Source organism: Cotesia typhae, unplaced genomic scaffold, assembly GCF_013202065.1.
Source record: "Cotesia typhae breed Kobodo isofemale line unplaced genomic scaffold, CoteBio_Ctyphae contig_5, whole genome shotgun sequence".
Lineage (NCBI taxonomy): Eukaryota > Metazoa > Arthropoda > Insecta > Hymenoptera > Braconidae > Cotesia > Cotesia typhae.
In genome coordinates this window covers 2,187,302-2,199,319 of record NW_027423757.1, presented here as the reverse complement: position 1 = coordinate 2,199,319, position 12,018 = coordinate 2,187,302, and the positions used below count along the sequence as shown (strand labels likewise).

At 26.7% G+C, this 12,018-nt stretch overlaps 3 protein-coding genes across 4 annotated transcripts in view; 2 read left to right on the top strand and 1 right to left on the bottom strand.

Moving 5' to 3' along the window:
- Positions 1–684: 684 nt before the first annotated feature.
- Pig-f (phosphatidylinositol glycan anchor biosynthesis class F) lies at positions 685–2,136 on the top strand. The gene is made up of 2 exons (XM_074248257.1): positions 685–896; positions 1,022–2,136. Exon 2 carries the CDS (start codon positions 1,068–1,070, stop codon positions 1,758–1,760), a length of 693 nt encoding a protein of 230 aa, XP_074104358.1. The 5' UTR covers positions 685–896; positions 1,022–1,067; the 3' UTR covers positions 1,761–2,136.
- A 175-nt stretch (positions 2,137–2,311) lies between these two features.
- On the top strand, positions 2,312–5,411 carry Fdh (alcohol dehydrogenase class-3 Fdh). The gene is made up of 7 exons (XM_074248256.1): positions 2,312–2,479; positions 2,638–2,881; positions 2,976–3,196; positions 4,405–4,621; positions 4,705–4,835; positions 4,915–5,189; positions 5,258–5,411. Exons 1-7 carry the CDS (start codon positions 2,459–2,461, stop codon positions 5,280–5,282), a joined length of 1,134 nt encoding a protein of 377 aa, XP_074104357.1. The 5' UTR covers positions 2,312–2,458; the 3' UTR covers positions 5,283–5,411.
- A 1,277-nt stretch (positions 5,412–6,688) lies between these two features.
- Cow (Proteoglycan Cow) overlaps positions 6,689–12,018 on the bottom strand; it is a 49,292-nt gene continuing 43,962 nt past the window's right edge. Inside the window, exons 7-10 of one of the 2 annotated variants that reach the window (XM_074247891.1) lie at positions 10,866–11,103; positions 10,483–10,642; positions 8,894–9,120; positions 6,689–8,781 (exon numbers count right to left, since the gene is read on the bottom strand). In XM_074247891.1, coding sequence (XP_074103992.1) covers positions 8,633–8,781; positions 8,894–9,120; positions 10,483–10,642; positions 10,866–11,103 — 774 coding nt within the window. In that variant the 3' untranslated portion in view covers positions 6,689–8,632. Of the gene's footprint in view, positions 8,782–8,887; positions 9,121–10,482; positions 10,643–10,865; positions 11,104–12,018 lie in introns of both variants that reach the window. The other variant, XM_074247890.1, reaches the window with a different exon arrangement.

The window sequence follows — 12,018 nt, the reverse complement described above, 5'->3', positions numbered from 1 at the left end:
TAGTTTTGCGCGTTTTTTCAGAGCAAATCATTTTTTGTTTGGATCAAATATTATTTAAGTTTCTAATTAAACAATTATTAAATACTTGACGCGATAGAAATATAACTTTATTAGAGTTATTAATTATAAAATTTTATTAATTTTAGAAAATTTACTTTAGATACACGGTAATTTGGAGCATTCATATTGCCCAGAATTGAAAAAGCTTCATAAAATTAATACATTGGGTAATTTGGAGCATTCATATTGCCCAGAATTGAAAAAGCTTCATAAAATTAATACATTGGGTAATTTGGAGCATTCATATTGCCCAGAATTGAAAAAGCTTCATAAAATTAACACATTGGGTAATTTGAAGCATTCATATTGCCCAGAATTTTGAATTTTAGTTTCAAGGAGGTCTTTGCAATAATTCTAATGATTTTAACGATTCAAACATCTAACTACTAATGCATTTGAAAATTATGAGATTGTGAGGTTACAGGGTTTCATTTTTTCGACGGATGGTAAGAATGTTACTTCGAATTAATTTTATTTTCATGTTGCCAACTTAACTTTTTATTTTACACTATTTTCATTGGGTAATTTGCGCCATACCCCAATCCTTGACTATCCGTGGATTTTATATCAGCTGATTGATGGAGCATGGTGGAGCCACTATAAGAACTTGGTTCGATTTTCTTCGCTTCATGTAATAAAATCTTCGGATTTACGATGAGCCGAGCAAGGATCTTATGTCAAGAATACTATACACCATTCCGGCATGTACTTTAATAATTAGATAAATGACAGTGATCATTATTACTAAAATTAGTTGATAGATTATTAAATATAACTTTTTTCGTCAATAGTATTGATATTCACCATGGTAGAGTAACGATTAATTAAATTTTTACGTAAGTATTCATTCATTTAAAAGCTTTTTAAACGACGATTAGTAATGAAAAGTATAATGTCAGTATTTATTGTTTTCTTTAGCTTGTAACAATTATTAATAAACTATATTTTATTTTTTTTTTAGATTTATAACAAATCAAAAAAATACTCGAGACTGAAGAGAAATCAAGATGTTGAACCAAAGACTGCTATTGTATTACTGTTTATTTACATGCATATATTTTCCGTCTATTTTGATTTTGCTCAAGATCAATGACACTTTATACAACGTGGGAAAATACAAATTCATTCCAATATTAATAATATTAATGTTCGCTGAATTAATGAAATTATTGTTTTCATCATTTTACAACAGTCGTTACTGCTTCGACAGAATTGATGCCAAACTATTACCCTCCAAATCGAAAAAATCTTGGTCTAAATTTTTTAAAGACACTATCAAATTTTTAATAATTGCTGTGACTTTATTTATTGTTTATTATGCTGCAATAGTGTTATTCGGTGCACCATTAACGACTCACCATGAAGAAACTTCAATGCTTGCTCTTATTTTAACAGCATTGACTTTCGTTCCTCCAAGTTTACACCTAGGTGTTGATAATGCGTTGTGTCTTTTAACAGGAGCACAAGTACCCAGTAATAATATTATCGCACAAGCTATGTACAGGAATATTAAATGTACATTGGTGGGTACTTGGTGTGGTGCTATTGTAATTCCATTAGATTGGGACAGACCTTGGCAAGAATGGCCAATTCCTTGTGTTATCGGTGCATTCGTTGGATACATCGTCGCACATTGCATTCATTTATTTAATCTGCTGCCTAATTTTAAGTTTTTTAAATCGAAAAGACTTCATCGATAATTATTTAATTATTGTTTATACAGTTTGTTTTGTTATATTTTTTTAAGACGCTAAACTGATTATGTATAAAATTAAAAAAAAAAAAAATTTGAGTAAAGTTCCAGAACTTTTTAAATAATGCTCAGTAATTTGATTTGTAATATTTCATAATAAAAGATTTTTTTAATGTTTAAAATTTTAAGAAAAAAAAATTGTTTATGTAATCATTATAACATTGATGCAATCTTTCATTATCTTATAATATAAATATATACTCTGATCCAGAGTTTTGTTAATTCAAATTAGTCTGAGTGTTACCGCCGTGATCAAAAGAACTCTCGTCAAATAAATAATAAAATTTTATTCGATTATTGATTAAAAAAAAAAAAAAATCAACTTTACACGTATAATTTTTTTTTCAATTGTAATCATTTATTCGGTAGTATTAAATATTTATTTTAAAAAAAATTAAATTATATTTTACACGTAATTTGTGATGAAACTGAAATTGACAAATATTAAACATTTTTTTAGAATTTTGTAGCAATTTAATTATTATAAAAAAAATATTATTAAAAAGTTTCACATGTGAAAATTAATAAAACTTACAAGTGAAAATTTTTGGAAACATTTTTTTATTGTAATTGATTTGTTAAAAAAATTTTTAAATTAAACAGCTGACAGCTAACTTCAGTGTTATATTTTAAAACTTATCAACTATGGCTGACACCGCTGGAAAAGTAAGTAAAAATTATTTTTACTTATTTACTCATATATCACTTGAATAACTAAAAAGAGTTGATTAAAAAATTTTTAAGTGCTGCATTTTTAATTTAATGTTAATGAATGTCTTTATTTTTAATAATTTATTTATAAAACGAATGTTTAATGTTAATAGGTTATCAAATGCCGTGCTGCAGTTGCATGGAAAGAAAAAGAACCATTATCACTCGAAGAGATTGAGGTCGCACCCCCGAAAGCTCATGAAGTTCGTATTAAAGTAACAGCAGTTGCCTTATGTCATACTGACGCATATACATTATCTGGAGCAGATCCAGAAGGAATTTTTCCAAGCATCCTTGGCCATGAAGGAAGTGGTATTGTTGAAAGTGTTGGCGAAGGTGTCACTGAATTCAAAGCAGGTGATCAATCTATTTTCAGTTAATTTTGAACAATAATTGAAACTGTTTTATTTATTTATGTTTGGTATTAATTATTTATATTAAATAATTCTAGGCGATCATGTTGTCCCACTGTACATTCCTCAGTGCAGAGACTGCAAGTTCTGTAAGTCTCCAAAAACTAATTTATGCAGCAAAATTCGTTTGACACAAGGTAAAGGATTAATGCCTGATGGCACTTCAAGATTTACTTGCAAGGGTAAAACTCTAGCTCATTTTATGGGTTGTTCAACATTTTCCGAGTATACTGTTGTTGCTGACATTTCTTTGGTAAAGGTAAATATCTTGAATTATTTTATTACAAGTTTAAAAACCCTAATCATAATAAAATAGCAGTATCATAAACAATTAGGTTTAATTGTGATAATACTGAATTTTAACAGTCATTTAAAAATTTTTTTAGATTTTTATAACATTTAAAATATGATGAAAAAAAATTTAGCAAAACAAATCCACTTGTAGAAAGTTAAAAAAAATTATAAGTGCGAATTAAAAAAATATTTCTTTCATAACAATTGATTTATAATAAAATTTTCAGATATCTGCTAATTTCACTACCATTTAATTAAGACAAAATATTTGAGAAATTTCATTCTACTCAATTTATTTTATCTTGACAGTAAATACTCTTATAAAATTCTCTCTAAATACACTCTGAATACATTAACTGTAAAAGTAATTAATGTTCATAAAAAAATAAATGTTTACATTGTTAAGTAAAACAAAAATTACAGATAATTTTTAGTACCACTGAAAATTAAACAATTTTTCATTGTACCAAGTTTTCACTTATTATTTTTCTGAATGTAAAACTTTGTACTCTGAGAGAATAATTAATACACGATCCAGACAGTTAAAAAATTAATAGAACACTAAGTACTAAGAATTAACTTTATACTGCAATAAAATACTTCAATCTACTTCCCAATAATTTGAAAGCTCTAAATTATAATAAGAGATTAAGAAATCATATTGTGAGGTGGATTAGATCTATTATACTTTAATTGCCAAAAAGTGGTATTTTTTAAAAACTTTGTAAAATTATTTTATGTTATGCTTTTTTATCGGCTGCCCAATTTTAAAACACAATAATTGCAAAATTTTTATACCTGATTTTTTTTAGTATTGCTGCATTTGTTATAACTTTTATACTTTAATTTCAAATATTTTTTCTTAAAAATATTTACATTTAAGTATTTTCTCCTCATAAATCAAATTTTCTATCAATTTGGCGCGCAAACTTTTTTTTTAAACAATAAAATTTGAAAAAATCTCAAAATTGTCAGTTACTGTGTTCTGAAATTGGACAGCCGTTATACTTTGTACTCTACTTACTTAGTTAACTAATTATTTGTCTCATTTTTATAAATGCATTATATTTTTCTAGTGTCTACGCACAAGTGCTTTTTGCACCTCTATAGAATGCTTTACCAGAATTGAAATAAATAAAATAAATAAATAAATTTATTTTTATTTTTATGTAGGTTGATCCTGCTGCGCCATTGGAAAAAGTGTGTTTGTTAGGCTGTGGAGTCCCTACTGGTTATGGAGCTGCTTTAAATACTGCAAAAGTTGAGTCAGAAAGTACCTGTGCCATTTGGGGCCTTGGCGCCGTCGGGTTAGCTACTGCTTTTGGGTGTAAGACTGCTGGCGCTTCTCGTGTCATTGGCATTGATATTGATGAATCCAAATTTGAGAAAGGTTTTTTTTTTTTCATTTCTTTAATTTTTAACTACTTCTATTTAAAAAAGTTTGAATCATCATAATTTTTAACATTAATGCAGGAAAATTTTTTGGATGTACTGAATTTATCAATCCCATCAAGCATGATCGCCCGATACAAGACGTCCTTATTGAATTAACAGATGGAGGACTGGATTATACTTTCGAATGTGTCGGAAATGTTAAGACAATGGTAAGAATTAAAAATAGACTTGAATAAGTACTATGAGATAAATAATAAAATTATTAAAAATGTAAATATTCGTTTACAGCGTCAAGCATTAGAAGCGTGTCACAAAGGCTGGGGAACTTCAGTGATTGTCGGTGTAGCTGCTTCTGGACAAGAAATAAGTACTCGGCCATTTCAATTAGTAACAGGGCGTGTTTGGAAAGGTACTGCTTTTGGAGGATGGAAATCTAAAGACAGTGTACCAAAGCTGGTCGATGAATACATGAAGAAAAAACTCATGCTCGATGAATTTATTACTCACGAAATGCCGTTTGAGAAAATTAATGAAGCATTTGAGTTGTTGCATTCTGGAAAATGGTGAGTTGCAAAACTTCTTGTATTAAAATTTTTTAAGTATTTTTTATGATAAAAACCTTTTTTTCTAGTTTGAGAGCTGTGTTGAAGTACTAATTATTTATGGACTCCAGAAATTTATGAAATACGCACATTTTTAATGATCACATGAAAAATAATATTTTTGTAAGTGAGTCTATTATACGAAAATTTGATATTATAATAAAAATTGAATTTCAATATAAATTATCGTATTTTTTTATTTCATTCTAAAAAATGACCACGAAAAAACATCGCGCGCCTAATGCCAAAAGGATGTATAATTTTTTTCTTTCGCCAATCGTTTTGTAAACATGTTTTAAGCGTAAAAATGAAAAAAAAAATTTTTTTAAGGATTGGTTAACAATTTCTTACTGAAAAATAAGGTGTTATTTATTCTGTATATACATGTTATGGATTTTAACTACAATTTTATGCCGCTCGCGTTTAAGGTATACAATTAAACAAAAATATATTTTTTATTGAAGCTATAGCGGGCAATAAATTATTCAAAATTAAAAAATACAAGAAAAAACTAATATCAAAATACGGAAAGTTTATTGGGATACAATTCCTGCATTTTCTCTATCTGCATCTTCTACATTTTCGTTTGAGAAAAAAGAAATTTATAAAAAACGTGAACATTTTAGTACCCGAAAAATTTTTTAATTCATATGCTTTTTTAATCATTGGACTGTCCAAGATGATGAAAATTTAAAGTTACCATCGAAAATGTTGACTTTAAAAAAAATTTTTTTTTATACAAACCTTCTTCTGGCAATTATAAACACTGTTTTTCGAAATTTTGAAAAATCTTGATTTTTTTTACACGTCCTTTTGGCTTTAAACCGACAATTTCCTAAAGCCAAAAGGCGTAAGTCTTAAAATACACCCTTTTGGCGTTAATGCGTCAAAAATTTTTTTTCTGCAGATCTTTACGTTTTGAGCAATTCTAAAAAGAATGGCAAAAAAATTTTTTTTATACGCCTTTCTGGCATTAGAAATGCAATATGGTTTTTTGACAGTTAAATTAACAGATGTTTCAATTAATAAGTCTGCAAAAATACATATAAATAATTTCATATAATTAAATTTTTTAATGAAAATCAAATAATCGATGGACGTTTGATATCTTTGGTACCAATTTTAAATAATTTATACTATTAAATGTAATCAATAGTCAAATGATAAATAAATTGTCATTTACTGTTTAATTAAAATTTATTGTTAATTGCTACTAATAAAATTTATCTGAGAATTATTTATTTGTCAGTTTCAATAACCTGAAATTGGATAAAAATGTTATTCATTCAAATTTTTTCATATAAAATTTCTAGAATGCAACAACAAATAGATTGATGTGATCATTGAATCGTATATTATTTTATCATGCTAATAGCCAGAAAATAGTTGCTTTTATTGCATGATAAAACATAATAACCTTATGAATTTTTGGGAAATAAAAGGTCAAGAATATATAGATATAGTATTTTTTTTATATTTAAAAAAAGAAACTTCTACAACAATCTTTATTAAATAATGAATTCTTACAGCCATATTTGTAATATTAATCATATATGGTGTCTACAGTAGCTTGAAAATTAAGTAAAAATTTTTCATTCAGCACATTTTGTTATCATTATTCACTAGTAATCAATAATAATAATAGAAATATGATGTATTAGATAATTTATCTATTACCTATTTATTGTATATCTTTATATACAATGCGCAATATGGTGCATTTATGAATACTGAATATTTTGCAATCGAATTTATTTTATTAGGTCTTCAATTAAATTATTCGTTATTGCATAGTAATATGGCAAGATGCATAGTCGGGATTTACAATCATATTTGATTCAGCTTTTACAAATGTTGGGTCACAAAATAAACAATATAAATTAAGTTAATTAAAATATAGGTATGGAGGTGATTAATATTAAAATTAATGACAATTAATCTTGATTTGATATTTTTTAAATTACATAATAAACTAACAAGCGTTTTCGTTTAAATAAAATATTCGATTGTCTAAATTACTTGCATGCATTATTCAAAGTACTACGAAAAATGGCATTAAAATTAACAAATTGAAATTTTAATGGGGACGGAAGAGCTTAACGCGATGACATTAGCTGTACTTATATATTCATTGCTTCTAAAATTATTTTCTATTCACATTGTTCACACCAATTTTTTTTTTGCTACTATATATAGATATTTATATATAGGTATATATATTTTTTATTCTTATTTTATATTCATCTAAAATATTAACACAATACTTGCTTTGAATGCAAGTTGTAAGTAAAAATGGATATTCTTACATAGGAATAAATTAAATTCTAACATCTCTTCTTAATATTTTCAGTAAAGTTCAATTAATTTTAAATTAAAGGTAACTTGATTTGACAATATCATCAATTTAATTAAACATTTAACAATAATATTAATTTATTCCAATTAAATCTTTCAAATTTTAAACACAAAAAGTTATTAAATATAAACTATTTTAACCAATTCGCAGATTTTAATAAATGAAAATATCAAGAAGTGATTTTACTAATTCCATATATAATTATGTAATATTATTATAGTTATTATTGTGATTCTTATTTACGGTGTAGCTACTATAAATTTATAAATAAAATACTTTTATCAGCAGAAATAAATTTTAAAAAATAGATCATGAATTAATGTGAGCATTTTATGCGACATTGATTAAGCGATTTGATATTTTAGATTTTTTAATAACTAAGATGGTCGCAGTTTAAAAAAAAAATTACAATAATATTTTTAATACTATTTTAAGGCTGAAGATGAATGATGTTTTGATATCGTGTTTAGTATTAATATTATCTGTAGCGTTATTAATCTAATGATTACAAATAATATCAAGTAAGATTACTTAATACATACTTTATAACTTAAGAAATGTATTATTTTCTTATTTTAATATTTTCATTGACACTTATTAAGTCATACAAATTACTGGTAGTTTTAATTTTAATGAATGTGGTTTCTGATGCGAAATTTTAATTTTTTACCTTATTACGTTATTAAATAGGATTTTTATGCGTAAAAGTAATACGACAGTTTGGTGTACATGTTGATAATTAATTTAAAACATGCGTAGAAACCTGGTTTTTTAATATTAAAACCGTCCCTTATCGTAATTGCACGTTAACGAGGGACGGCAGGGTGCATTTATAATTAATTAAAGTTGACGATAATTAAATTCGACGTTTCTTCAACAGGCTTTACTATTGACAAAATTATTATGAATTATTATCATAATTATTACGAAGACCTCGAGCAATTGATTGTTATGTTTAATTTAATTATCAGTTTTTGGAAAAAAAAAAAAATAAAATAAAATTAATATCAAGGTGCTCAAATAACTAATTAAAAAAAAAAATTTTAATTTAAAAATCCAGGGGCTGATCCGCTGAACCCTCGAGATCATTTGCAGAATCTATGCCATCATCTTCATCGTCGTAGTCATTAATTTCATTTTCGAGGTTTACGCTATTGGTCTTCAGAGCATCATTACTTATCTTGCTGACGATCGCATCTGTGTAAATAATAGTTTTTTTTTTTTTTTTTTTTTAAATTAATTAAGTGATTTTTAGTTTATAAAAAAATTTTTAAATAAAATAAATATTGAAAGTAATACGTACACTTACCGCAATCTGGTTTAGAACCACGAGTGCGAGTACCTGCAAATTCCACACCATGGGGATCGACACACCAACATAAACCTAGTCCACGATGACATTGGACACTGCGATAATATCCTCGAGAATCGCAAGCTGGTGCAACATCAGGAGAAGAACGCCTGCGAACCGCAGCACATGGTCTTTCTGCTTTTGAAAAGCACCCACACCATTCTGGCCCACTTACGAAAATGTCACTGTAAGCAATATTATACAATTATTTATGAAGAAAATCGAATCGTTTAATAATAAATCGGCGGATAATAAATCACCCGATGAAAATATCGCCGAAATAAAAATAAACGATGTTCAATGGTTATGTACATAAACCAAAAATAATAATAATAAATTAACATAAATGATAAATTGAAATTACATGTAGACAGCAGCAAAAACATAATGTTGATACTGACACCACATTTATTTTATCGAAGTCATTATATCAAATTTATGTATGCATGGATTATTATAAAAGCAAATGATAAATGTAAACGAAAAAAGTTCAAAATTAAACAAATAAATCAATAATAAATTTCAAAGTTTATATGTTTTCCAATTTTATTGTTGAAATTTTTAGGTGAAATTTATTTTTGCTACTTTAATATATCTGAGTTATCGTTCAGTTATATTTGCTTTTACTGAAACTCAATATTTATAAATAGAGAACGAAGAGTATTCGATTCGAATATTACTTTCTCTTTCGATATTGAAGTTTAATAACTTAAAATAGCGAATCAATTTGTTTTAACTTTTCAATACTTGTAAAATCTTCCGAGTATATAAAAAAATTTATATAATTAGTTTTATACGAAAAATGTCAAAGATCCATAGTTATTAAAATTGAAGTCTTCTAAATTGTAATTATACTTTTAAATAGAGTAGTATAGATGATGAGTTGAGTTTCAAAGGGGTATCTTTTCATTTTTGATTAATCGAGACAAAAAAACTGGTTATCTCTAATGATAAATATTTTCATTGAACTTTTTTAATTTAGCTATGAAGTGCTATCGGTTATGAAGCTACAATTCGATTCTCATTTAGAAATCTTTATAATTTTCCAAGCAATTAATATTTAAAAGTTAAAAAAAACTGCTCTTTTAAAATATGAAAATATACCCTTTTGAAAATCAACTCCTCAGATTAATAAGTAATTTAACATAACTCTTGTGTAACTTTTTACATGGTCTTAAATAGCTGGAACTGCGATTTTAAAATCAATTTACAAGACCATAGTTTCTCATAAAATAAAATAAAACAATATTTTGAAAAAAAGTGAATAGTCCATTATTGTTTTATAAAAAAAACTCTTCATCATATATCTTAAGCTTTTATCAATGAATTAAATTGAATCAAAAATCGTTTGAAGTTGACTCTCGAGCGTAAAAAAAAATAAAAAATTTCATAACTGAGATTCCGCAAAAATAACAATGTGCCTATACATAAATTGATAAAAAATTGATTTTAAAATAAAAATAAAAAAAAATTAAAACGAATTAATGAATTTACGCTAATTTTTTCATCATTATACTAATGATAATTATGATTATTATCGAACTGACCCATCAGTATCACATGCGTCAAGGAAGGGCTTAAGACACGGCTCATTTTGGTCATGCTCAAGGCTGTACAGCTCTGCTAAGGAGATTCGGCGATCTTCATCATTATCTAAATGTCCAAACATCCATCTGACTTCTGGCTGGCATCCGATGGGGAAATGACCTATATATAAGTAGAAACCCGGAATTATTCAAGTAATCTCTTCATTTCCTAAGACTAAGTTATATTACTTTCATTGGAATCGGTACAAGGAGACTAAGGCTCTTCTAGTAGCTATTTAATTACTTCGATTCAACTATAACGGTAAGGATTTTGGGTAAAGTGTGTGCTTCTGTCAAAAACTATCAACTATTAGTTACAGACTTAGTGTTTAATAATATGTTACCCTTAGACTTAGAGTGTTGACGACGGTATTTAGCATCAGCCATTACCACTGAGAACCAGTCCAACAATCGATTAGCCATTGCTGGTCTAGAGGAGGGTGGACAATCTGTGTTTCGTAATCGATTGAACTTGGCTTCAGGGGAATCGAAAGTAGGCTTCAAGGTTGCTGGATTTTTACTTATTTCGTTACTCATTGAATGCTTTATGTCTTCTTCGTACTTGCTGTTGATTCCCAATCCCTGAAATTATGTTGGCAAAATATTATTTTTTAGTACTTTTGTTAGATTATTCACAGTATACTTATACTTAATAATAATAATAATAATAATAATAATAACATTCATACCGAGATTTCTAGGTAGTATAGATTTTTTTATGGCGAAATAAGCTTAAGTACATTTCAGTTTTATTTTTCGGTTGACCTCGTTCTTGAGTTCAAGTGTAAAAAGAATTTTATTTATATACTTATAATGTTTCGACATTTTTTAGTATTTCTTACTAAAATTATGTTTCTAATTATTAGAAGTTTTTTTTTTTTTTTAATAAAAAAGAGTTTACGCATCAAAGAATTCTGAGTAAAAACATTATAATAGCTCTACTTTATCTCACTGTGATCAGAGTGATAATAACACAGTATAAAGTATGAATAATTAAATATTTTTGTTGTATAAAATTGTAAAAAGCTTCCAAGATTGATATAAAGCATATCTAACTTTCCACTTTAAATTTCTTCAGTCATAAAATATTTCACGTAATTATAGAAGGATATTCACAGTTCTTGAAACAAGAACAAAAGAATTAACTTATTTAATACGTCATTTTCAGGCAGCTTTGTATATTTTTTAATTCATTCTGATGCTCTTGTATTTGATCTATAATAACTTACAAATCTTTATTAACTTTTATTCACTTGTTCTTTTTTTAATTTTTTTTACTGCTATATTGAATCGTCGATTTCGAAAAAGAACATTCTGAATTTGTTCACTCTAGTTTTTTTGTACAGATGGCTTCTATTGACATCCATCTACTTTTTTGTGGGACGAAAGCTCTTTATGTGTATTAGGACGTACCGTAAATGCAATCTTTCTTCAAAAAGAATTTCGGAAAAGAAATGTCGGTAAACTTTCAAGATAAAGCTTTTAAAATATTGTTTT

Coding starts and splice junctions, on each gene's coding strand:
- Pig-f (XM_074248257.1), top strand. CDS start 1,068: ATGTTGAACCAAAGACTGCTATTGTATTACTGTTTATTTACATGCATA.
- Fdh (XM_074248256.1), top strand. CDS start 2,459: ATGGCTGACACCGCTGGAAAA. Junction 3,197..4,404: donor CTGACATTTCTTTGGTAAAG/GTAAATATCTTG, acceptor ATTTTTATGTAG/GTTGATCCTGCTGCGCCATT. Junction 5,190..5,257: donor TTGTTGCATTCTGGAAAATG/GTGAGTTGCAAA, acceptor CTTTTTTTCTAG/TTTGAGAGCTGTGTTGAAGT.